Source organism: Cucumis melo, chromosome 4 (assembly GCF_025177605.1).
Source record: "Cucumis melo cultivar AY chromosome 4, USDA_Cmelo_AY_1.0, whole genome shotgun sequence".
Classification (NCBI taxonomy): Eukaryota; Viridiplantae; Streptophyta; class Magnoliopsida; order Cucurbitales; family Cucurbitaceae; genus Cucumis; species Cucumis melo.
Genome location: NC_066860.1, coordinates 34,627,714 through 34,653,744, shown reverse-complemented (window position 1 = coordinate 34,653,744; position 26,031 = coordinate 34,627,714). Strand labels below are relative to the sequence as shown.

At 35.4% G+C, this 26,031-nt stretch overlaps 6 protein-coding genes across 9 annotated transcripts; 2 read left to right on the top strand and 4 right to left on the bottom strand.

Annotated features, from left to right (window-relative positions):
• Positions 1–214: 214 nt before the first annotated feature.
• On the top strand, positions 215–1,285 carry LOC103486250 (CASP-like protein 4B1). Its single transcript, XM_008444135.3, has 3 exons — positions 215–767; positions 854–989; positions 1,075–1,285. Exons 1-3 carry the CDS (start codon positions 499–501, stop codon positions 1,264–1,266), a joined length of 597 nt encoding a protein of 198 aa, XP_008442357.1. The 5' UTR covers positions 215–498; the 3' UTR covers positions 1,267–1,285.
• Positions 1,286–1,334: 49 nt separating this feature from the next.
• LOC103486251 (probable WRKY transcription factor 26) lies at positions 1,335–4,116 on the bottom strand. 2 transcript variants are annotated; one of them, XM_008444137.3, is made up of 5 exons: positions 3,769–4,116; positions 3,510–3,683; positions 2,832–3,307; positions 2,594–2,755; positions 1,335–1,988 (listed from the first exon to the last, which is right to left on the bottom strand). In XM_008444137.3, exons 1-5 carry the CDS (start codon positions 3,970–3,972, stop codon positions 1,574–1,576), a joined length of 1,431 nt encoding a protein of 476 aa, XP_008442359.1. In that variant the 5' UTR covers positions 3,973–4,116; the 3' UTR covers positions 1,335–1,573. The 2 variants fall into 2 exon arrangements, with proteins under 2 accessions (XP_008442359.1, XP_050940237.1); XM_051084280.1 differs by having other exon boundaries at positions 2,832–3,310; positions 3,769–4,115.
• A 425-nt stretch (positions 4,117–4,541) lies between these two features.
• Positions 4,542–8,329, bottom strand: LOC103486252 (F-box/LRR-repeat protein 3). Its single transcript, XM_008444138.3, has 8 exons — positions 7,390–8,329; positions 6,990–7,115; positions 6,685–6,789; positions 6,197–6,590; positions 5,976–6,105; positions 5,590–5,884; positions 5,257–5,508; positions 4,542–4,991 (listed from the first exon to the last, which is right to left on the bottom strand). Exons 1-8 carry the CDS (start codon positions 8,053–8,055, stop codon positions 4,929–4,931), a joined length of 2,031 nt encoding a protein of 676 aa, XP_008442360.1. The 5' UTR covers positions 8,056–8,329; the 3' UTR covers positions 4,542–4,928.
• Positions 8,330–11,691: 3,362 nt separating this feature from the next.
• On the bottom strand, positions 11,692–13,947 carry LOC103486253 (putative pentatricopeptide repeat-containing protein At3g08820). The gene has a single exon (XM_008444139.3). The coding sequence runs from the start codon at positions 13,796–13,798 to the stop codon at positions 11,732–11,734; it is 2,067 nt and encodes a 688-aa protein (XP_008442361.1). The 5' UTR covers positions 13,799–13,947; the 3' UTR covers positions 11,692–11,731.
• Positions 13,948–14,764: 817 nt separating this feature from the next.
• Positions 14,765–17,768, bottom strand: LOC103486254 (uncharacterized). 3 transcript variants are annotated; one of them, XM_008444140.3, is made up of 5 exons: positions 17,602–17,768; positions 17,210–17,474; positions 16,818–16,887; positions 16,611–16,708; positions 14,765–14,973 (listed from the first exon to the last, which is right to left on the bottom strand). In XM_008444140.3, the coding sequence occupies exons 2-4, from the start codon at positions 17,390–17,392 to the stop codon at positions 16,659–16,661; spliced, it is 303 nt and encodes a 100-aa protein (XP_008442362.1). In that variant the 5' UTR covers positions 17,393–17,474; positions 17,602–17,768; the 3' UTR covers positions 14,765–14,973; positions 16,611–16,658. The 3 variants fall into 3 exon arrangements, with proteins under 3 accessions (XP_008442362.1, XP_008442364.1, XP_008442363.1); XM_008444142.3 differs by having other exon boundaries at positions 17,210–17,457; positions 17,602–17,760; XM_008444141.3 differs by having other exon boundaries at positions 17,210–17,490; positions 17,602–17,757.
• Positions 17,769–18,855: 1,087 nt separating this feature from the next.
• On the top strand, positions 18,856–25,930 carry LOC103486256 (uncharacterized). Its single transcript, XM_008444143.2, has 12 exons — positions 18,856–19,148; positions 20,336–20,511; positions 20,766–20,947; positions 21,065–21,652; positions 21,758–21,835; positions 23,307–23,622; positions 23,704–23,903; positions 24,141–24,217; positions 24,353–24,454; positions 24,636–24,822; positions 25,068–25,187; positions 25,426–25,930. The coding sequence occupies exons 2-11, from the start codon at positions 20,352–20,354 to the stop codon at positions 25,155–25,157; spliced, it is 1,980 nt and encodes a 659-aa protein (XP_008442365.1). The 5' UTR covers positions 18,856–19,148; positions 20,336–20,351; the 3' UTR covers positions 25,158–25,187; positions 25,426–25,930.
• The last annotated feature ends 101 nt before the right edge of the window (positions 25,931–26,031 follow it).

The following is a 26,031-nucleotide window of genomic DNA, read 5'->3' as shown; positions in this document are numbered from 1 at the left end:
AGAAAAGATTAGATTGATAACCATATAAATGTATCTACAATTCTATAATAATTGAGAATATTTTTGTAAAAGAAAACAAATTGAGATGTTTGGTGTAAAAACAAATTTAAGGAGGATGGAGAAAAGAAGAAGAAAAGGAGTTTTGTATGGAGAAGCCATTGGGAAGGGTCCAATATAGAAAAGTGGCACCACCCGAAAGACGACACGTCGGAAAAATCAAAACATGCTGATTGGTTCATAGACCACTTTGGGTGGTTATGTCTCAACTCCTACGCCGCTTCCTTACAGAGAAGCTGAGTTGTCGCTTCACAATGCCACCCAAATACATTTAAAACACTAAATAAATAAAAACCCTAACAAATAACAAATTTTGTTTTCCCTAAGAAAAAAACCAGAATTTCTTTATACCCATCGATCTTCCGGTTGGTTTGTTCCATCCAAAAGAAAAAAAAAAAAAAAAAAAAAAGTGGAAAAATCCTAATCACTCATCCGATTCTGATGTCAAATCCCGAAGACTCTGCACCCACGCAACAGGATGTGTCGCTACCGCCTGCCCCTCCGGCGGCCGACTTGAAAAGCCAAAGTTCAGCACCAAGCAGCTTCGGGGTGTCGGAGATCGTGAGCCGGTGGCGGAGGGAGGATATATTAAAACGCCGCGCTTTGGCTCTGAGAGGATTTGCGTTTATCTTTTCGTTGCTTGCTTTCATTATTATGGCTAGCAATAAACATGGGGATTGGAAAGATTTCGACAAGTACGAAGAATTCAGGTGAGGTATAACTGATATCGACTTTTTTTTTTTTTTCTTGGAGATTTATTTATTTAGAATTATATTATAATCTGATATTGAAAAAGGTACGTGTTGGCAATTGAAATTCTGTCCACTTTGTACACGGGCGCCCAAGTTTTGCGGCAATTTCATGAACTTTCAACTGGGAAATCTGTGATTCTACCCCAAAAATCTGTCTTTATCGACTTTATTGGAGATCAGGTTCGTCTTCCCAAACTCATCTTTTTCGTAAATTAGAAATTTAGGTCCTTTTAATATAATTAGAATTATGATTGTGGAAGTGCAGAGTGCGGCGTATTTGCAAATGTCGGCGGCATCTTCAGCAGTTCCGATGACAAACAGAATGAGAGAAGGCTCTGATTCTTTTTTTACTGATTCCTTGGCTGCTTCTGTTACTATGTCTTTTTTTGCCTTCTTGTCTTTGGCTTTATCCTCTATCATTTCTGGATACAAACTCTCTACTCATTCTTATATTTAATTTTTATTTCATTTTTTCATCTATTATTTATTCATTCTTCCCCATTTAACCATTTTTTTAATAGACTATTATTTGTAATTCTCAGTTATCATTTCATTTAAACCACTATTAATTCATTCATTCATTCATACAACAAACAAACTGCATCATATCTCCTAAATTCATCTATATCTATAATAATATAACCAATCAACAAATTCATTTCTTGTAAGTTAAAATTCTATTCTATTCTACTCTACCCATCCCGTGCTTTCCCCGCAACTAATTTTACAAAGCTACGAAGAAAGAAAAGAAAAAGGAGAGAAATCTAAGATAGAAATGAGTTGATGAAGTACGTGTCGTCTCTTACTTCTTCCTTGGCTGCCGATCCAAATCCTGACACTTGGAAACTTGGAGGCCCTCCTTGTGAGGTTTGAAATGGGAATGATGATGCTTGTGTTCCTATTTCTGACATTCCTAAATTTCCTGGCCGGAATGCAGCTGGAAAATTTGCCGGGAAAGAATCACTGGTGACAACGGATAATGGCCTCAATGCCATTGGAATGTTGGTTGGTATAGGTCGGTTGATGGTGTTATAGCCACCGCCACCGCTGCCACGTGCTGCTGGAACTTCGTGGTTGTGTTTGCCTTCGTAGGTAGTGATCACAGCCCTCATGTCGTTGGCTGCTCTCTCGATGTGTTTCCTCACCGGGCAGCCTAAAGATGTGCATTTGTAGTAGCTCCTACAAAAGTACGCATGAGAAATCAATATCTTTTTCTTAGTTCAAAAGTTGGGATGGAGCTAGAGCCTATGACATCTAATAAGCCGCCAATAACATATACCTTCGCTAGTTGAACAGTTCAAAATAACATATACTTTCACTAATTGAATTATACATCAGTTCAAAAGCATGAAGATGATAGTAAAATTTATTATTATTTTTATTTTGTAGGTTTAGTCGTCAAATTGGTACAATAATTAAATAGATATAGTTTTATTTAATCCACAACTTTGATTACATCTCTTATAATCTGCAGTTAGTTGACTTCTCAAATATCTCTAGTTAGTGAGTCCTTGACTTTAGGAGGTATATATCTCTCAAATATCTTTACCTAATAGATCGTATTAGAGAAAAAAAGTTCTTTTTAATCTTTGAGGTTTAACCAAATTGTAAGAACAAAATTAAATTGAAAACTTCTAAACATCAATTGAAACAAAGACAAAATTAAATAAAAATCTGGCCTTACATAAAGAAAAAGAAGAAAAAAAAAAGGTAAAAAGGTGGAATTTTGCAGAAACTTTGAAAAGAGAAAAGATTGAAGGGTTGAAGGTAGAAGAAAAGCAAACCTGGGATTTGGATTTCCTTTGACGACTTTTTGTCCGTATTTCCTCCATCTGTAACCATCAGGCAGTATGTCAATTTCACTTGTTGTTTGAACAACAATTCTTGGCTCTTTCACTGTTCTGCTTCCTCCCCCACAATATCCCTCATTCTCATTTTCCCCTTTCCTGCATCAATTCATTCATTCATTATTCACCTCAATATCACTCCACCAATCAAATTTCAGTAAATTAATTCACTCACCATCTCTTAGCTTCCGGTTCCTTTTCATTCTCCTCAATCGAGTTGCTAAACGGCGAATTGGGTTCGATTTCCTCCTCCCCCACCGAGACCGAACAATCCTCCTGCAATACCCCGCTTTCCGCCGCCGATGGATCGTAAACGCCGGAGTTACCGGAACGTCTTGTCGGCTGAGGCTTGGCGTGATTATGGGTTCCCTTATAAACAATCTCGGTAATTTGGCCATCTAATGATCTTTCAACTTTTTTCTTTGTTGGGCAACTTGGAAACGTGCACTTGTAATAGCTTCGTGGATTTTCGCTTCCTTTCACTTGTTTTTGCCCATATTTTCTCCAATTATATCCATCGTTCTCTGATTTTTGTTGTTCTCTGTTGTAAATTGCTAACTGAGAATTTTGCTTTGATTCAGCTGCCGCCATTTCTGTGTTAACAAATTCTGATTTAGCCCCACTTTCATCACACGACAAACCGCTTGGATTCTGCTAAAAAAAAACAGAAATTGTTTGTTACAGATCCTAATTTTATTTAATTTCTTTCCTCTTTTTTCTAATCGACTGACACCTGTTGGATTCTGTTTTTATAATATTAAATATCTTTCGAGTAATAAAGATCATCATCTTGGAAGGAAAGGACAAGGGGTTCGTTTTAAAATAAAATACTAACAAAGCGACAAACATTTACCAGTAGAGTCACGTTGGAAGAAGAGGACTGAAAATAAGACGAAAGAGAGGATCCGGTTTGTGGGTTATACGCAGAAACAGAGTAATTTTTAACATCTCCCTTCATTTCTTGTTGGTCAACCTCCTCACAATCATTTCTCAAATTTAAAGCACCGGTAGTAGGAGATGGAAAAACCTGTAAATTGACAAAAATCAGCAAAACACAAAAGAAAAATATCATACTAAGAGAAGTTATAAAATGAGGTGTTTTGAAAACTTACACCAAAGGAAAAGAGAAGAGGGGAATTTAGAATCTCAGTGGGGCTTAAACCAGAAGAGAAAGAGGAAAGGTAAGAAGAAGGAGACATGGGAAATGGAGGAGGTTGAAGAGACTTGAATTTAGGAACTTCCATGGCGAAATTATTGGTTCTGTTGTCAGAAGATCCCCCAGCGAGTGTATTTATTGTTTGGTTTATGCTATTCATGTTAGTTTTCTCTTTTTTCTTTGTTTCTTTTTTTGTTGGGGAAAAAAAGGTCTCTGGAAGAAGAAGGAAGTTGTATTTTGGAAAGAAGTTTCAGAATGAAGGCTTATTTATATTAACAGAAAAAAATAATAATAATAAATAAAGAGGGGCAGAAAAGAAGCAAGGATAGAATAGGAAGAGAGGAGTGATTTTGTTTTGTTGGCAATTAAGGTTCGTGGAGCTCAGCTACTTTCTTCGAAGCTGAGATGGAAGTTTGACTGTGGAATTTTCTCCTTTTTGGTCAAAGCTTGTGGGTTTGACCGGACTGGTCAGGGCTTTTCTCAGAAGGCGGCTTATCTTTATGCTCCTCAGATCGCGCCACGTGGATCATCTCTGTACACGTGGACAGCACTCGAACAACGCATCTTATCGAATATGTTCATCTCTCTCCCTCTTTCTGATATATATATATATATATATATTTATTTATATTTGTTCCCCTTTGTAATGAATAATGATAAATAGTACATGAAATATTTATTTTAAGCTCTAGTTTTGAATATCATTAGTAATATAATTAAGCAAGAAAGGAGTGACAACGACAGAAGTCTTCATTTCAATTTCGAGAGCTGCTTCAGCATTACATCTCCATTTAAGGCAAAAAAGGTACTAAGTTTATGGACTCCGTTGATCCAATTTTCTTTTGGGCCTTACAATAGCCCACTGCTTTTTCAGAGTTGTTTTTTCAGTGGGTCCATCCAGTTTTTGAATTTGTTTGGACCCATGTTCCCTCATTTTCAAACTTTGCAAAATGAAACAGTATTAACACATCTTCACTCTTAGTCTAAACTTCAAACTAGGAGAGAGAAAAGCATCACATTTGGAGAAGAGCCAATGAAAATTTTGAATTCACCAAAAACAGAGGCATCCACAAATTCTTCAAAAATCTTTATACATAGCAGGTAGGTAGCTTCATCCTAGACGACAATTTGCATCTCATCTTCCAACTGCATTTTCCAGCACTTAGGGTCCAACTCAGCCTGCCAACCATGTAAAAAGCTACTTAGGATCCCATAGTAGGGCACATAGTATCTGGATAAGATTGCTAAATATCCCCTAAACATTGATCCAGGCTCCAATCCTTATATTCAACAAAGGGAAAAAAAACATTTTTTAATAGTCTAACATTGACTTGAGTTCGAGACTGTTATTCTTTTCAGGCGCAAAATTCCTACCATGACTCTGGAAAATGAAAACTATGGTTGATATGTGATTATATAGAAATCAGAATGCGTTAACAAGTACCTGAAATATTTTCTCTCTCCATTCGAACGTGCATCCCCGGACTTCCAAGTGTTTAAGAAGACGTTCAGGTAGCAGAGCTTGAAACAATGCATGGAGCTTCACTTTTGTTAGCGAACTATTTGCCAACAAGGCAGCTGCAACTCCACTTGGAGTTAATCTGTTTGTGTGCAGTACAGTCAAATGCTGAAGGCAGCTAAGGCTGGCGAGAGACAGAAGTCCCAGATCGGTAACCGAGCTATAAGACAAATTTATCTGTTGAGAAATTAAAGAAGTTAATTATATGCTTTTCTACCGGTCTACTCTGGGAAACAGTTAAAAGAGAGCAATGGTCACCTGTCTGAGGTTTTGAGAGAAATGAGCAAGAGGGATCATGCCAGCATCATCAACATTGCAACACTTTTTTAAGTCTAATCTCCTCAGTAACTTGCATCCTGCCACAGCTTCTGCTAAGCCAGAAGATGTTATAAGTGGGCATCCTCGAGCTTCTATTGTCTTTAGCCTCGAGCACTTACGAAGGGTTGAAAATGACGTGTCGGTGATGTCACGACAATATGCTATATTTATCATTTCAAGATCAGGGCAACCATGGATGATTGCCAAAAGGCCAGAATCAGTAATTCCTGCACACCTGATGAGGAAAAAAAAAGACAAGAACATTAAGTCATTCCAGATCCAAGTCCCTTAAAAATAGAGAAAAAAAATCATGAGAAGTCATAAACCTGTATAAATCTAGCTCCAAAAGCTTGGAGCAGCACATGCCGATATGGCCAAGTCCCTCATCATTAAGATTCAGACAAATTCCAAGCTTTAAGATGGAGAGCTTTGAACACCTAGACAATGATCTCAGACCTGCATAGATTAGAAATAGATCATAAGTATGCCACCAAATGCAGTCCATAATACAAGGAGATTCACAGCCAATAAGAAGAAAATTAAGGACCTTCATTATCGATTTCGTTGTCAGTTAAATCCAGCTCCTCAAGTAAATGACATCCTCGTCCAATCAGGATAAATCCTTCTCGGCTAACCAAGGAACAAGACTCCATTTTTAGAGAAGTTAGGCCGGTACAAGAGTTGGTAAGATTTGAAATAGAAACGTCAGTTATCTTGCGACAACAAGTTATGTCAAGCTTCTTCAAATCTTTGTGTTTTTTCAGGATGGAGGAGAGACCTTCATCAGTCACACCAACACATTTGCTTAAGCTCAGTTCACTCAGTGATACACAGCAATTTCCTATGGTTTCAAGTCCATCATAAGTAACAACACAGCCATCCAATTTGACTGATTGTAACATGGACAAGTTCTTTAAACTATTAGCCAGAGCAAGAGTCACCTAAACCATCAACAGAAAACAATATTACTTTGTAAACAAGGAAATACAAAGGGAATCAAAAGTTAAAACATAGAGATTAAGTTGAAGGACTTACAGGAGAGCCATACGCTAAAGTAAGCTGCTGTAAAGATGCACTAGCGCGGGTCAGGGAAGATAGCCCAGTAGGACTAATATTCGGACAACTCGATACATCAAGTTTCTGTAGAAATTGAAATGTATGCCAATGTCATAATATGCTTTCTTAAGTGATGCACAAAAACCTGGAACATTAATCAGGTTCTAGCAACAACTTTTAATTTTATAAATGAACTGTTAAGCCAGAGTCTCTCAAACAAGGCAAAGGGTTATATAGAGGAAGCACAACTAAAAGAACAATTACCTAAGTTCATTAAAATTTACCTTTAAGGACTTGCATCCATATCTAATAACAGCAAGGCAGTCGTCATCTATGCCAAAGCATCCCTCTAACACCAAATCTTCAAGATACTTGAGCTTTAGTATGGATGGTAAACATTTTTCTGTGATCTGACAAGGTGAAAAAGAAAGGAGCACCAATGTTCATACATCTAACGAAAAGTTAAACACTCGTTGGGCATAAAACTCAGCCACAAGTAACAATTGAAGCCCCCAAAACCAGGAGTTCAATAACAATCAACACTAAGCTAATTCATGAACTGGATGTTACGCTGAAAAATGTATATATTCTCTCACTCCATAATAAATAAAAAAAAATATATATATATATATATATATATATATGAAAGAAAAACCCATTCAATGCCAAGACAAAGCAAAGTACCTGCATATAGGAGAGATCCAAACCACGAATTTGTTCACACTTAACAGCAATCAAACCGACCCCCAAATCTCCAATACTCATACACCACTTTAAACTAATGAATCTCAATTTGGTGCATCCAACTGCAATACATCCAATCCCCATATCCGTTATCAATTTACACCTCCCCAACCACAGCTTTTCAAGATTTTTGGCTTTAGCTAAAGCCACAGCCGCGGCATCTCTAAGCTCCGTTGCGTTGGACAAGTCGATCTCCACCAAATTTGTACAATTCGTAGCCAAACTCAACAACCCAGTAGCCGAAAAGAATTTAGACCTCGAAAGGTCTAGAGAACGAAGCTTAGAGTTGCAGGCCTTAGAAATGATGGCCAAGGAGGCATCGGTGACACGAGGGGAGAGGGAAAAATCAAGATGGGTTAATTGCGTATAACGTTTAAGCACAGAAGGAAGATGCTCAGAACGAAGAGGTTTGAGGATTTTGCGGTGCTTTGCTTCGACAGAGTAGAATGACTTGCAGGTTAAGGAGAAGGATTTGAGATCAATTGGATTAGAGGTCAGTAAGTCGAGGATGGAAAAAACGATTTCATCAGAAACCAGATCAAAAGGGTTTGTGGGTTCAATGAATTTCTGCCTCTTCATGCTTGAGAAGAAGGAAATATTTAGCATCTAAACTCTAAACAAAACAAAAACCCATACTATAAAACAAAAAATGGAGAAGGAAAAAGAAGGCGAGAAGTGTATGAAGAAGTGGTCGAATCTGAGGCGTTGGGTTGAAAATCGGAATGTTAGGAACCGGGAAGAACGAGACCAACTACTTCCTCAGATGGAGCAATTAACTGTTAACGGAAAATACTGATTACAAGGTTTTGGGATACCAATACCCATGGGATTAGGCGAGAGAAAGATGCCTAATTACGTTACTACCCTCAGAACGTCGATGATACGCTATATAGATATTATTACTTATAGTTTTCATTTTTAATATAATAATAATAAATATCTAAATTTTTTTCTTCTAATTGAGAAATTCCTCGGTGTGTAAGTAAGAGATGTTATTTAGAGTAATAATATAAAATTGGTTATGCAAAATTTTTGTTTTCTTGTTTTTTAAAATTAATAATAAAATGAACAGATCAAATAAAATAGAGGAGGGTATGTTGGTAATTTAAATGGAGAAGAGGTCCGTACCAGAGAAAAAGGACAGCAAGGACTGGGTGGAAAGTAGGGAAAAAAAAAAAGGAAAAAAAAAAAGAAGAAGCGTGGGGTTAATATTGTAATTTGTGATAGAAGACGTCGTTATCATGACGAGTCATCCAGTGGAGGAGTATGCGAGGAAGGAGGGATTCAATTTCAAAGTGCATACCAACCTGTACGATCAAAGAAACGGCAGACCTAACAAAAAAAGTAAAGAAAAGGGTTTGAGTTTATATATATTCTCTCTCTCTCTCTTATTCTTATATAAATAATATCACACACACACACACACACACACAAAAAAAAAGAAAGAAAAAGAAAAAGAGGAGTTATAGTTGTAGGGTGGGGGAAGGGGAGAAGGAGAGAAAATGGAGGAGTCAAAATGAAAGGGAAATTGGGGGGAAATGGCCGTACTTATTGTAGATGGTGTTGATGGGGGGGCGCCATAGTACCGACCTTACTCAGATAAGAACGGTGAGAGATGATAGCGTCAAATCAAATGTGGCTTTTACATTTGGGCCCCACCACTTTCCCGTTTTGACATTTTCTCCCTTTTAATTTTAAATTTAAATTAATATTATTTTAGAATATGGGGATAAATATAATATAAATGTTTGGTTAAGGTGTTATTGTTACATGTGTCTTTCTAAACAGAATAAATACTAAAGTATTTCTTACTTTCATCTCACCTTTATCATTTTCCATTTTCTTAATCTTTTTTTTTTAATTTAATGTGTTTGAATAATCAATAAAATTAATTTAATTATAATGTGTCATTATCTAGCAACATGTTAAATTCCAAGTTTGTTCAATCTCTCAATTTGTTTTAAGTTCTTTTGAAAATATACAAACACAACTTTCAATTTTGGTAAAGTTTTAAAGCATGTTAGATACAAAACTACAAAGTAAGACATTCATGTTTTTTTAGATGTGAAATTTGAATTTTATATTCAATTGTCAAACAATTAATTAGACATCAAATTATATTGTAAATATAAAGATGCATTATTAGATAACTTTTGAAAATTTACGATGATCTAAATTTTTGATTAAATTAAAAAAATCTAACATTTTCCTTTGATATTACTATGTTTTCATAAATTTGACACTAACATAACAAATGAATCAACATTTGCATTATAGATCATTAGATTTAAAGAATCAATTAATGAAACATGTTTTAAAATTGTTAAATGTTTGTTGATTGATTATCATTTAGAATCATAGTTACACTGTTATATATATATATTCATTATGACATTGTGTGTGGGGGCCTAAATTAATTTGTTAATGGTTTTTATGAAAATGTTTTTATGATATGGTGTTGGGAGAATAGAAGTGTAAGAGATGTGGTGTGGGCATATTTGGGGATTTCTAGATTTTATTCCAACACCACACTTGGTGAAGGCACTAACTGTACCTCCACCTCCACCTCCACCCTATTCTCTCTCTTCTCCAACCCTTACCCTAATTATTTTCTTATTCTTTGTGTATTCGGAAAATTAATAATACAATACTATCTATGATTTAGGGGAGTAGATGTTTTGGAACAATTCTGAATTCCAATACTTTAATGTTACCCCTAATGACTTCTTTTTATTACAAAATATTATTGATGTCTTTGTCCTTATTTTTAAAATAATAACACTAATAATCTCTTAACCATTCTATTCAAATTGCTTAGTTAAACTACTTTTCTTCTTTTAATACGAAATAATATATTGTACATCTCTTGCATTCTCTTCTTCTTCTTTGTTTTTTCCTTTTCTTTTTTTTTTTTTTTTAGACATTGCAAGTTTTTTAGTTTTATTAATTATTAATAAAACAGTTATATACAATTCTACAACTTTCTTTTTAAATATTATAGGTATATTTTTAGTAGTTTTAATAAATGTTTAAATTTGGCATGATTGTTACATATTCAATTTGATATAACTCATTCTTCTTCTTTCTTCTTTCTTTTTTCTCTTTTTGAATTTAATAATATACATAAGATTTTCATAACTATACACAAATTAACTGTGGAAGTAACAAATATTATTTGAGATCAATTAAAATAAAAATATTTGCTCGTGTTGGCACACTTACGTTTTATCCATTAGACTTTCACTTGTTTTAGTAGTGTTAATGATATAAAAACTTATGTTCATTTTATATAGATTACATTTTTTTTAGATAAATGTAGAACAAAATATATTGGTGAATCATGAGATATCAATATTTTTTTTTAATGTATATAAAGGACGGGTTGGAAGATATTTGATAATCCATACTTAATTATTTTCGGCAAATAATTTTTTTTGTAAGCCATGTGATCTTGATTATACTTAATTATTGTTTTTATATTTTCAACTAATGGATAGATTGTCTAATATAAATACTAATTAATTAATTTTTTAATATTAAATGGAAAAAATTTCAAATATAAACTTATTTATAAATATATCAAAACATAATTATCTAACAATAATGTTATAATCGATTAATAGATTATTTGAAAACATTTGTTCACTTACATAGAACAATAAGAGTATTGATTAAATCATAAAAGAATACATTAGTTTTGGATATGGATGGTTTCCGTCGGATTGATGTAGAAGCCACCATGATTGTGGTGTATTATTTTCTAATTGTTAAACATACAAAGTCAAGGGTCAGCCGCGTAATCATTTTTGCCCGAAAGAAATTAGTACGGATAACGCCTATACTACACTCGCCTTCGCCTATTTTAAATATTATCATCCTTGATTTCAATTTCTCCAAACTTTATATATCAATATTTTAATTCAAACTCATACGCTGTATTGTACGGTTGGAATTAGAAGAGGTCCTTATGACCGTTCACTTCTCCTTCCTTCCAACTTCCATACCGTCGGTTTTCGTCTCCGAACAGCCAATTCAAACCTTTTTCTAGTAATAATAATAATAACAATAAAGTTAATAATTATTGTATATGATTGTTTTTCGATTGAATTGATTACGTGAAACTAACTTTTTTTTATTAATAACAATGTTGGTTTGAATAATTTGAACCTCCAACCTTAAGGAGGAGGAAAACAAAACATAAATTATCTTTATACTACACGATGAGAAAGTAAACCCTTCAAATCCTACAAAATTGCATATGAATTAATTTAAGGTGAAATTTTCACCAATAGTCTTTACAAGAACAAGAACCGTCAATAAATGTATGGAACCGATTGGTATCTCTTATGATAATCTCTCTTTTAGTGATCTTAGAAATGAGCTTTATGGCGTCGTGGCAATCACCACATACACGAAGGTTTTTAACAACACGAATAACACAATTCGGAGGAGAGGCTATCAAACCAAAAGCCACAGCTAGCTTCTCACTGTGGTAACCAAGGAAATGTTCCTTCTCCTCCTCTTCTATGTCGAAAAGAACAAACTCTGTAGTTGGTACATGACCAACTGCTTTCAATTCTCTACCCAATTCATCAAGTTTTGCATATATTTTCTCCGATAACGAATGTGAGTTGTCACCTACCAGAAACTCGTGAACAATTCCATTGATCTCAATCCAACTGCAGGCACGGATCTTCTGAATCTGCTGTTCCTTCATTGTCAACCGTATCTTTTCGGCTTCCTCCCATCGATGATTTGCAGAGTAAATATTTGATAACAGAACATAGTTTCCTGAGTTCCATGGCTCTAATTCAATAAGCTTTTTCAGTACTTGCTCAGCCAAGTGGGTATCTTTGTGCAATTTACATCCACCCAACAATGCACCCCAAACAACCGCATTAGGCTTCATTGGCATGTCGTTTATCAACTGATGAGCCTCATTTAATAACCCCGCACGCCCAAGCAAATCCACCATACATCCGTAATGCTCGATGGAAGGGGTTAATGAGAATACTCGCTTCATGTTATTGAAAAATTGACGCCCCTCATTGACAAAACCGCCATGAGTGCACCCACAGAGCAGGCCAATAAAGGTGTTTTCATCAGGCCGAATTCCATGTTTCTCCACAAGACTGAACAACGAAAATACAGCTTTGGCATGCCCGTTCATGGAGAGACCCACCATCATGGCATTCCAAACTACACGGTCTTTCTTTTCCATCGTTCTGAAGATTTCCCAAGCTCGAGTGACACTACCACATTTGGAGTACATGTCAATTAAGGCTGTACCGAGGACGGGATTTGACAAGAACTCATGTCTATCCATCAGGCTGCTGGCCCAGATGCCTAAATCTAAAGCTCCCAATGTTGCACAAGCAGACAGAACGCCCACCATCGTATAACAATCAGGCTTCAAATTCTCAGACTGCATTTGAAAGAAAAGATCTAGTGCTTGTTGAGGCAATCCATTGAATGCATAGCCTTGAATCATGGTACTCCAAGAAACAACATCTTTCTCTGGCATGGCACTAAAGATAAGATTTGCTCGCTCCAAGTTTCCACATTTGACATACATATCCAACAAAGAAGTAGCCACAAAAACATTCCTTCCCATACCATTATCACTTATGTATCTATCAATCCACTCGCCACTTGTAAAATCACCAAGCCTAGCACAGGCAGCCAGGACTTTGACAAGAGAGAAGCTGTCGGGCTTTAATCCCATTTCAAGTAGTTTTCTAAATGCACCAATAGCTTCTCTAAAGTGGCCAGAGCTTATATATCCAGTGATTATAGCAGTCCAAGAGACCACATTTTTGTCAGGAATATCATCAAACACCTTGAGTGCATCGTCAAGATTATCACACTTAACATATAGAGAAAGCAAACTGGTCTTCACAAACACATCACAATCATAACCTGCTTTCACCAAGAGGGTGTGAATCTTCAATCCCAACCGAATATCCAATTTCCTAGCACAAGCTTTTAAAACAAAAGGGAAAGTGAAATTGTTGGGTAAAAATCCCCCTCCACGCATCGACCCATAAAGATGGATAGCGTCATCGAAACAATCCTTGGAAACCAAACCACGGATCATGGTATTCCAGAGGAAAATGTTGGGCTCTTTAACTTGAGAAAATACGAGTTTAGTGTAATCGGTGGAACCAAAATCTAAGCCACAACAAAGAATCATGTTGAGAAGGTAGTTATCTTGGTGGAGGTGGAGGCGGAGAAGGCGGGCATGGATATGCTTGAGCTGCTTGAAGAAGTTGACGCCATTGGAGAGGTAATTCTTGATGTCTAATGCCTTGGAGAAGACGGGAGAAGATGGATTGGTGAGAATGGTCATCAAGAACCGTGTCGCTTTCAGTGAATTTTACGGCGACAAAACTCCTACTAATCTATAATTTAAAATTTAAAATCCATCCCATTAGGTAATCTCTTTTTCTTTCTTCAATCCTTTCCCAAACATCAGCGGCGCACCCCTCAGGTTTTATTTTGAATGGAAATTAGTTTTTTTTTTTTAAAAAAAAAAAAAAATAAATAAATAGTAAAAGCACTTCGCTTATTCTTTTTCTTTCTTCAAAAGATTTTATTTGTACTTTATTTATTTAAGAGTTTTAAGTACAATAAAGCGTGAAAGCATTTAAACTTCTAAACCTCTTTAATTAATTAGTCCAGATATGCATATCATTTAGTTATATCATGTTTAATTATAATATTATCCACAACCTATTACCAATAACTTATGTACTAATCAACCCTTATTCTAGACTATCACCGATTTTCAGTTACTAAATAAATAAATTACTGATAAATCTACCTCAATGGAGTAAATTAGAGTAAATTACTGATAAATCTTACCAACGTTGATGATAATTAGCATAACCTTGTATACTTAAAAAAAGACTTTGGTTTATAGATGACCATGTCCCCATCACGTCTCAAATTTAATTATTTCGGGAGGTGGAGCCAAAGCATTGTATGGTAGTGTGGGTTAAATTTTCCACGACTCTCGACTTTTATTTTTATAATCTATCAGAAACAAAATAATAAATAAATGCATTACCCATTTCTTTAACTTGTATTAAATTAAATAATATAGTAATTAAATCTAATATTTGTCTCTCTAGATAAGGAAAATGATAATAAAAGAAAGGTGTTACACGGTAGCAAGAAAGGAAAAAGGGAAGACAAAGTAGAAGCATAGTTGGAAAGAGGCTTAAGACGGTGCTTAATAGGAGAATTTGAGATGGCAACTAAAAAAGCTCAAAATTTGGACATGTATGCAAAAATCAAAACAAAATCTCCTCCAGACAATAAAAAGTGGAAACCTAGATAGAAAATGAAAAATGAATATAAGATTTAGGTAATTTGACCACAAGAAAGTGCGAGAAATTGCTTGAAGAGTAAAGGTAAAATCAAAGCATATTACATCCTTCAAATCCAACAATCAGGAAGCAAGTATGCGTAGAGCTACAAAGATAGCTGAGCAAGTAGAGTTTCCACAGTGAAAACCACATCCTACAAAATAAAGAGATCAAAACCCGATCAAAAGTGTTATTCAAGCAAAGCACTTCGAGGAGCACAGGGCAAGCAAGGTCATTTTAAACCACAGAATCGACCCAGCATTAAAATATCCACCATTACATTCGTAAATAGAAGAGTTCAACGTCAATATTAACAATTTTATTTTTTAAATATATGTGATTGTTTGGGCTAGCTCACACATATCCTGACTATTTTCATGGAACAATTAACGTTAACGATCGACATATTTTATAAGTACTCATACAATATTAAAAAATAACAAATATCATCCATTAACCAGCCTAAATATAAAAACAAAAACCTAAAATTTATAACCTAATAGGAGTAGACATAATTATTAAATTCAACTGATTTAAATATCCATTACGTAATATTGAAATCCTTATATCATGTGGACAATTTAATCCTTCGAATCAACCATAGTACAGTTTCAACTAATTGCACATTCATATGAAGAGAAAATTACCATCTGTAATAAGTGAATTTGAAGGACTGCAACATTTTAAATCATAGCTATGCTTTCACCATGCGGCTAAGTTGTCTTAGAAACAGCAGATGGATTGGTAAAAGACACGAAAACATATTTGGAGGATAAAACAATCATTCTTTAGGATCTTCAGCACAAATTGCATAACACGATCGACGCCCAAAGGATGTTTAGCATCTTGAACAACAAACAAGTGACACGTAACCTCTAAGGCTCTAAGGTAGAAGATCCTTTTGTCATCAGAGTTTGTGACCTACAACAATCAACTCCAATGAACTTAATATTCATAATCATCTAAGATCCCCTCCCTCAAACTCATCCAAGGACATCAGAACAATAACTGGATATAGGAAAGAAAAGCTAAAAGTTAAGGTTGGTGTGCCCTATCCATCCTTTAGGATCTTCGGCATAAAATTGTATAACATGATCAATGCCCAAAGGATGTTTAGCATCTTGAACAACAAACAAGTGACACGTAACCTCTAAGTCTCTAGGGTAGAAGATCCTTTTGTCGTCAGAGTTTATGACCAACAGTTATCAACTTCAATGAACTTAATATTCATAATCATCTAATATACCCTCCCTCAAAATCACCCAAGGAGGTTGAAACAATAACTGGATATAGGGAAGAAAAGCTAAAAATTATGATTGGTGCATCCTATCCATCCTTTAGGATCCTCAGCACAAATTGCATAAAACACGATCATTGCCCAAAGGATGTTTAGCATCTTGAACAACAACATAACCTATAAGGATCTAGGGTAGAAGATCAAACTTAATATTCGCGTAATCATCTAAGATCCCCTCCCCCAAAATCATCCAAGGAGGTTGGACCAATAACTGAATCTAGGAAAGAAAAGCTAAAAATTATGATTGGCGCATCCAAGGGTTTGGAAGGAAAAACCGTATATGATAGAAACACATAGCAGCATAGTTGTAAAACTTTAATCACTCAAGCTGAATCCCGAAGCACTTGTTCAGTGAGCAAAAATGTCATATATTGCCAACTTAATCATTTTTACTAGTGCATTTTCACATGTGCAAGAAAGAATAATTGATGCCACACATAAAGACAAAGAATAACAAGTTGAATTGCCAAAACGACATGTTGTGGAGGAGATACCAGTGGTTGTTTTGACATGACATCGAGAAATCAGCAACACTGGTGTAGTTAAGAATCACGAGTCAATTCATCTGAATCTGAATCACTAGCATTATAGCCTATTGAAATCAACGTTAGCTTATGAAATTAGCAAGAGATGTTCAAAGAGGATGGATAAGATAAGGAAAAGACATCAACAAATAAGAGATTTATATTGTAACAATCAACCTGGATGTTTATCACTAACTTTCCAGACCGACGATCGACTTCTTGATGCTTTTGTCATCCAAATTCTTCCCTAAAAGCAATAGCAAAAAAAATATAAAAATTCCATCAAGCCAACTCTCGAACAATTGATAATCTTAAGACATCCCCAAATTCACACAAAAAATCACGGAAAAATTATAAAGAACCAAAAATCACGGAGAAAACTGAGAACTATTTTTAGCCGAAACATAACAGACTTTACGGGTACATACGATACACACGGTTGACCAACAATACCCAAAAACATCTATATAAGCGGAAGATTTTCGAGAAGTGAAGTAAATTAGGCATGGTTTTTGGAGGAATTGATTAAGCAATGGGATCTTAATGAATTGATGGGTGAAGAAATTGACCTTCTGAGCATCTCGAGGAACCCCATAACCGCTATAATACATTTGACCCACCAAGACCTGCATGTTGATATCGCCAGCTTTGGCTTCCTTCAAAGTGTCCTTAAACCATCTTTTGACGCAATCAGAAACAACTTCTGATAAAGGAACGCGATTCAAGCCCTCTGTTCCTCCGCTAATCTCCATGTATTTGAACTTGAACGGCTTCGATTACTGGAACCGAAACCTTGACCTTATGATATGGGGAGATTCTGAAGCGCCGCAAACTCTATATTTGGTTAAAACTTAAAAGAAGAGAGATCAATCTCATGAAAAGGGAGAAGAAATTGAGAAAAATGAAGTGGGATTTGAAGGGATTAGTATAATAATTTGAGAAGGGAAACAGTTTTTCTTACCTTCCTTCTTCCTACAACGAAAATCGTTGTCCTCTTGCTGGGTTTTGAAGGAAAAAAAAAAACAAAAAAAAACAAAGAATAAGAAACCCAGAAAAAAGGTCGAGCGTTTGGGAGATTTTGAAAATTAAGAAGGATATACTTCCGACAGAAGGAGTGGGACGGGGGTTTTTGGTTTTCGGATCTCTTACAACGCTGTCGTTTTAATCATCAAATTCTTGTCCACTGCCGCCCCCCTTTTTTCTTCTAATAAAATATGTTTTTGAGAAATTTTTGTTGATATTATTTACCATATAATTTTATCTCTTGTATTCCGTTATAATTATAAATATTTTAATTTATTTTCTTATATTTGTCCATCAATTTTTTTAATTTTAATATTATAGTTTTAAATCTAGTTTTTTTTTTTAATATAATATATTGAGAATCGACCTAACCTAACCAACAAACTTGTATCACTTGGGTGTGAGGATCAAACCCATGTCTAAATTATATTTGTTTTGAGCCCGATTGAAATAAGCTAGTAGTAACCCAATTAAAAAAAATAAGATGATTTAGTTTCATTTTAACGTGTATGTTACTTTTCTAAGCTACCATTTCTTTTCATAAAAGAGATTTTTAAAATATAGTTAACGTGCAAAGATAATTATAAAGAATTCTAGAGGTAAGAAAAGTGTTTATAAATTTAAGAACAAAATGGTTACCCAAAAACATAGCTATTTTAAACAAATTACTATTCTAAAAACCCCTATCGACTATGGTTGTAAAGTGCACATATTTGTAATTTTGAAGACCACTTCACTTTATTTTGTAGAGGACAAGTAGGTGGGGGTGGTGGACTCCAACACAAACTTAGTTATTCCTGCGTTGGATTTTTAGGTTTTTAAATTCGTAAGAATTACAACATGGGTTGACAACATTCAAATGTACACCACAAAACTTTTGTATATTTCCTCCCCTTTTGAGTTTAGAAGTTCTAAATCTAAAAATCATTCCCATCAATAATTAATAATTTAATGGCAGTTGTGTAACATTCCTAAAACGTTTGTTGCCCATAGTTTTCCATTTATAGAATGTAGAATGTGGGCATCAATGGACTCTTTTTTTCTTTTCTTCATTCTTTTCAACGTGTTTGACCCAGACCGTTGGATTGCCAAAGTTTATGCCATTGACGAGACCTGTACGCAACACGTGGCAATCTTCTTGATCCATAATATAAGCGCGAAACACTTGATCTTTTAAACTCTACGTTTTCTTCACTACCTCACTGTGCGGGAAGTGGGAAGAAAGAGCCTCTCCGGGGTTTGTAAAGAAACGCGAACGCCTCATTTCGCGCTCTCTTTTGAGATTTCACGCATTAATCCATACTCTGCTCTGTTCGTCTTCTTTCTCTCGCGACTGTCACAGAGTTCGCGAGAGAGTGAAAGCGAACTTCATTATCCGGGAGGAGTTACCTGATATTGATACCTCTATCTCAATCCTTCTTCTTGATTAACTTCGTTTCTTCCAACGGTGAGGTCTTCATTTTAATCAGTCGCCTGCAGAGGAAGGTAAGTGTTCAGATTGTGAGAATCTCGTATGATTCTGTGGTTTTGGATTCGAAATGATTCCACATTGTTCTTGTTTTATACTTGTAGAGGCTATAGATTGTTCTGGTTTCTAGTCACTTAGAAGTTAGTATTCAAGATAACTAGCGATGATCTTCGTACGTATTCTTATAATGATTCTTGTTCCAAAATCTGGTTATCCGAGTAATGCTCGGAGAGTTCTTGCATTTAAGATGACAAGAATAATTGGCGAAGTATTGATTGTACGTGTTTATGAAATGCGCTTTTGGATGAGGGACCTGTTCACATCAGTTATATAATTTCGGTAATTTAAGTATTTTCTTCTGAAACGAATTGTACTTCGAATAAACGGTAATTTCTCGAACGATATGATGGTTTTTTTTTTCTCTACAGCGCTATATAATTTTATATGTTGTTCCTTTTGTAATCATACTGCCATGGGTTGAACTCAAGAAACAGTGCTTCCTCACTAGGTTTTGAAGTCTCGTTATCCACACCATTAATTTTTTGGTCACTACTTGTTTCTTTCGTCCACGCTTAGAATTTACACTGAGATTGATGTAATTTCAGTTGTAATTTTTTGGTCACTAATTTTATATTTCTATCGCGTTTAGAATTTACACTGTGATTGTTATTTACACCACTAATTTTTTGGTTCCTACTTCTTTCTTTTGTAATCATACCGTACCTTATGCATTTTGTCATTTTGAATTAATTTTATATTGCTAACTTGCACTTGATGTAGCTTCAGTTGTTCCTTTTGTTTTGCACGTAAATAGGTCCTTTAAGCATTTGAGTGTTTGATTTTACCATCTTTCTTACCTTATCACTTTGACAATATTTTGTTATCATTATTATTTCTCAGTTTTTACACTTTGCTAACGTTTGCTTTTATACCTTCTGTTCCCTCAAATAGTGCAGTTTTGTAGAGCCATAAGTAAGCAACAAATAAATTATGTGGACTAAATGTAGTTTTCCACTTAGACAAATAAATTATGTTGTGGTTCCCATTGGATGAGTTTGTTGTGCATAAATCAAGAGATAGTTAAAATGGTCTATTAAACGCAATTCTCATTGGATGAGTTTGTTGTGTGGAATGACATGTCTCTTTTCTTACAATGTGGAGTATATTTTTTTCCGTTTGTGAATTGGACTATATTTTTTTTCAGTTCTCCATATGAAAGAATGAATACAGGAAAGAAGGCTCTAAAGTTCAAACCTGAACCTGCCGCTCGATATAATGCTCACGCATCGTGTAGAAATTTGGGCAAGTGTCACCTTGGAGGCGTAATATTTGGATGCACGAAGAGCACCATAAAGGAATGTCTTTCCAAACAGATGTTTGGTTTGTATCCACCACTCAATAAGATTTTTTGCTTTGTTTTTTTCTCTTTTCTCTCTTCTCTATACTTACATTACTAGTTTTATATTTACCCTTCACCGTTTTGGTAGCTTAGAGAATGTCATTTATTTTGTTGGAATTGGAAATCAAATAGTGATATCCAGCACTTTGTTCTTCTTACTCTCTAGATTGTCCTCGTGTTTCATTTCAACTTTCTGTCCTCTGAACGCTAACATCTTTATTCTCCATTTATACAGGCTTGCCTTCTCAACACTTTTCATATGTGATGAACATTGATCCTGGTTTGCCTTTGTTTCTATTCAACTATAGCGACCGAAAATTGCATGGCATCTTTGAGGCCGCTAGTTCAGGTCAGATGAATATCAACACATATGGGTGGACTGCTGATGGCGCAGAGAGAACACCTTATCCAGCTCAGGTTTTACCTGAAAGTTCCATGCTTGTATTATTTCTCTTAATTCACATGACTTTAACAAACACAATGGTTATCACCAAAAATAATGCTCTTTTCTTTTGGTATCTATTTCTTTATTAGGTTCAAATTATTGTTCGGAGGCTGTGCCAACCTTTGTTAGAAAATCAATTCAAACCTATAATTATCGACAACTACTATGGACCCAATCGTTTCTGGTTTGAGCTCGACCATGCTCAGACAAATAAGTTGATTTCCTTATTAGCATCTCAAGCAATTGCTCCCAGTGTACGACCATCTACAACGAACCGCAGACCTTTCTGTACAGTCCTCCCCTCCTTGGAAACGAGGGATGGAAGTGAAAAGATTAAACCACAAATTATGGACGTGCAATGTGACCTGGCAAGTCAAGAAGCGGACACTATAGATGTTACTTCCTCATTAGATGCAGGAAATAGCGCATTTGGAGCTCACTGTGATGCAAATGAGGTCAATGAAGAGGAGAGCCTACTATTGCATAAACTAGAACAATTGGCTAGAAATCTTCACGCAAGTCCAATGTTGCCTTTAACAAGTGATACAGATCATACTGCCTTAAATAAGGACGAAAATTTGGAGAATAATGATCGTTCTGTTGAACCAATTAAGTCCAAAGAGAGCAGCGTGGAGGACTTTGACTCTTCGACCGAATTGCCGCCTCTAATTGCCGAGGTAGTAATTATATTTCATATAGACGGTCTATTTTTATGTGCATATCTTTCTGGATCGCAGCTTTTACTGTGTTTTAATATTTCATGTTCATCTCTCTGCTTGTAGTTGGTTCAAGAGATACAAGAGCTAAGGGAATCTAAAGCAGAACAAACTGAGAAAATAGTTTTCTTGGAGGAAAAGCTGGTACTTTTTAATGCCTTACTTTCAAAAGTTCACTACTATAAACTTATCCCCTTCCTTCCGCATCTCTGGCATTTGGTTCATATTCGAGATTCCAATGTGTTCTTGTTATTTTAATTTAATCTAAATTTTAGTGGGGATAATGATTGGGGGATAGAACAACATGATTTGGTTACTACTGAAAGCAATAAACACGAAACTAAGGCTTACGTGAAAACCCGAGAACCGGGAGAAAAACCACGATCTTTTTAGTTTTATTATTTTTTCTAATGAATAATACAATAGGTACAAAGGGAACTTAAATAGAATACAAAGTGCAAAGAAAAAAGGAAAAGAAAAGATTTATAGTAAGTTTTCCATAAATTTCTTTTTCCCATAGATACAAATTCTAACACTCCCCTTCAAGTTGGGACGTAAATATCAATGAAGCTCAACTTGTTAACACAAAAATCAAAGTTTGGTCTGAGAAGCCCACTGGTGAGAACATCAACAACTTGTTGGCTCGAAGGGGTGCACGGAATGCATATGTTCCCGCTGTCAAGTTTTTCTTTGATGAAATGTCGATCAATCTCAACATGTTCAGTTTTATCATGTTGAACTGGGTTGTTAGCAATACTAATAGCGGCTTTATTATCACACAAGAGCTTCAATGGAGTCTCACATTCTTGATGAAGATCAGACATGACTTTTTGGAGCCAAATTTCCTCACATATTCCCAAACTCATAGCCCTGTATTTGGCCTCAGCACTGCTCTTGGCCTCAACGCTTTGCTTCTTACTCCTCCAAGTTACAAGATTGCCCCAAACAAAGGTACAATAACCGAAGATAGATTTTCTGTCAACAACAAATCCTACTCAGTCCGAGTCTATATGTCTCAATGGTCTTCCTGTTTGTCTTTCTAAACATCAACCCTTTACCAGGTGTCTTTCTAAACATCAACCCTTTACTCCTCCAAGTGACACATTTTTAGAGGACGTTTTAGGCAAGGAGTGAGTTACTATAGTCGTAGGTTACTATATTTTATGTGTTTTTTTTTAGAAACTAATAGTTTGTGTTTGGGATGTAAATTATCTTACTTTGGATTATACTAGCATGTATTTGTGGTTTATATTTTTACAATAAATATATATTTTTCTTTTCTCGATCCTTTAACAATAATTCAAAATATTTTATCATAAATCCAAATATTTGATATATCTGGTGTGTATCAAGTGTATATCAGTAATGTATCAAGTATGTATATGTAGTGCATCACGTGGATTGGACTTGTTTTTTTGTCATTTTTGCTAGAGTAAATAAGTTTGTGCTATAGACCTAATTTTTTAAACTTATTTTGTCAGACATGCAAGAAACTTTTTAAGTAATCTATCTTTGTAACTAGTTGATTCTTTATTTTCAGATGCCTATTGTTTATGTTCCTTCTACCAAAGAAGATAATATAATTCATATGAAAATTTTCTTTTTCTTATGGCAGTTGATTGCAGAAGGTGAAATCTTGGAGTTGAAGAGTCTTTTGACGTTGCCAAACTCAAATGCACTAGAGGCAAAGAGGGTCGTGGAGGAGGAACAAATTGAAAACTCATGTTTGGATCCTCGTGAATCCATTTTTCTTATTGGAGGATATGATGGTGCATCACACTTGTCGACTTTGGAACTATATGATCCTTCCAGGGATATGATTAAATCTCTCAGGGCAATGAGATCTGTTCGTGGATATGCTTCTGTTGCTTGGTTGAATAGTCAGCTTTATGTTTTGGGTGGTGGTAATGGTTGTGTCTGGTATAACACTGGTATTAGCTCTTACTAATTTTATTGGATTTCTTTGTTTGTGTAATCAGATTATTTCTCATTTGTTTTCTTTGTTCTTGAAGTTGAATCCTATAACCTAGAGACCGATCAGTGGACCTTGTCCCCTTCCTTAAATTTAGCCAAGGGAAGCCTCGGAGGAGTTAGCATTGGCAACAAATTATTTGCCATTGGTGGCGGAAATGGTATTGAGTCCTTGTCGGAGGTTGAAATGCTTGACTTAGATCTTGGGCGATGGATTTTTACAAGGTCAATGCGACAAAGGGTAAATGATGATTTTGACCTGTTTTTCTTGTTTAATTTTGAAGTTGTTTACCTCTATGATAATGAGTTATGACTAACAAATTTGCTTGGAGTTTTCTTTTTTGGATGAATGGTCGGGTTAGGGTATTGCCATGCTTGACTTTACCTTTGGACAGAGATGGCAACGAATGTAAAAACTGTTATTTGGCTAATTTTTCATGTGCATTTTGCTTATTGACAATTCTTGATTTTTCTTCAGCGATTTGCTGTTGGTGCAGTGGAGCTCAATGGCATACTTTATGCAACAGGGGGATTTGATGGTAGTGACTATTTGAAGTAAGATACCATGACCCTTTTTTTTTACTATTTGAAGATACCGATCTCATTTCTTGCATCCTGCGTGCTAAAAATTAAGTTGGCTTGAAAGATTTAAAAGTACTTTCCGAGGTCTCCCAATTTCTGCTTTCTCAGATCTGCTGAAAGATTTGACATCCGAGAGCATTCATGGACTCAAATTGCAAGTATGAATGAAAAGCGAGGATGTCATTCATTGGTGACTTTGAACGAGAAACTGTAAGCCATTTCTTCGTTATGGTTAGTGGATGACCTTACGGGTTATAATGAGTCAGTTTGTGTTATACATTAATTCCCTTCATCAATTGGGAATGTACATTAGGAAGCATAGTTTATAAGTTTTCATACCCATGTGGAGGACTCAGCAAACTTCTATTGAATGTTGTTCTATACCTCATAGTTACGCTCTTGGGGGATTCGATGGACGTTCAATGGTTTCGAGTGTTGAAGTTTATGACCCACGCATGGAATCATGGATCTTTGAGGAACCCATGGAAAGGACGCGAGGATATGCAGCAGCTGGAGTTATCAACGAATCTATATACGTAATTGGAGGTTTATTTGTTGATCACAAAATTCTAGACACGGTAAGTGAATCATCTACCATGTCCCTTCTCTTGATGATAAAGCCTATGTCGGTGATACTTCAAAGCACATTTGCTCTGCTTATTACCATGAAGCTTGAATTTTAATTTCATATATATATATATATATGAAATAACAATTTACTTTTCACCGTTGTGGTATACTTCCACATTTTTACAAACATAATATATTATGCGACTAAACTCAAGGGTTTACGGTTATTATTTTGATATCGTCATTTTGCCAGGTTGAGACTTATAAAGAAGGGTACGGATGGCAGGAAAAGACATCGAAGGTTCTAAAGAAAAGGTGTTTCCAATCGGCTATCGTTCTTTGAGCGTGAGATGCTCATCTGCACGTGCAGTTGGTATGTAGAGAAAATAAGGACGGTATTTATAAATTAAAAATAAAAATAAAAATTGAATACTTATCGAATTGAGGCCTTAATAATTTGGCTTCCAGACCTTGTTTTAATTAAAACAACTTAAGTTGGTTTCCATCATCGTTCGTATTTGAATTTAAATTGCTTGGAGTGAAAGAGCACGGAGCTTCCTCTGGATTAAACCACAAACCATATAATCCAATGTGCGTTTACTGTTTTGCAGCAAGTATGCATAAAATGGTGTTTTGATCCATACGTCGCTCAAACCCCAAAGCACGAGAGATCCTTCCAAAGCAAAGCAATGTAGGTGCAAGAAAATATTTTTGGTGGACTCCAATGACTACGATTGTCCAAAACGGGAGATGAAATAGCCACAACTACGCATGAAATCACCTTCGCGATATCAAAGCCAAGTTTCCCTTCAGATGCAAAGGGCAAAGTACGTGAGTTTTTTTTTTTTTTTTTTTCTTTTTGTTAGAAAAAATGAAATATTCAGAGATATTCAAAGGTGCAAAAGGGGTAAAATTTGTAAGAAGGATGGGAAAACTATGACTATGTATAGTGGGTGGGTGGGTGGGTATAGTTAGCTTTGTAGTTTCTACTAGTATACATATACATAAAACATTGAAATACAAAATTGCTTATGCCACACGGGATTAAGCAATAAGACACAGCGCACTCCTGATGAGTCAATATATAGCCCAAATGCAAATAGCTTTTTACTAAAATCTCAAAGTTTCTCTATTGCTTAGCAAAAATAATTTGTACAAGTGTAAATGTCAACTCTGCCACGTGTCAAAGGTGAGTTCACGAATGGTGACATATCATG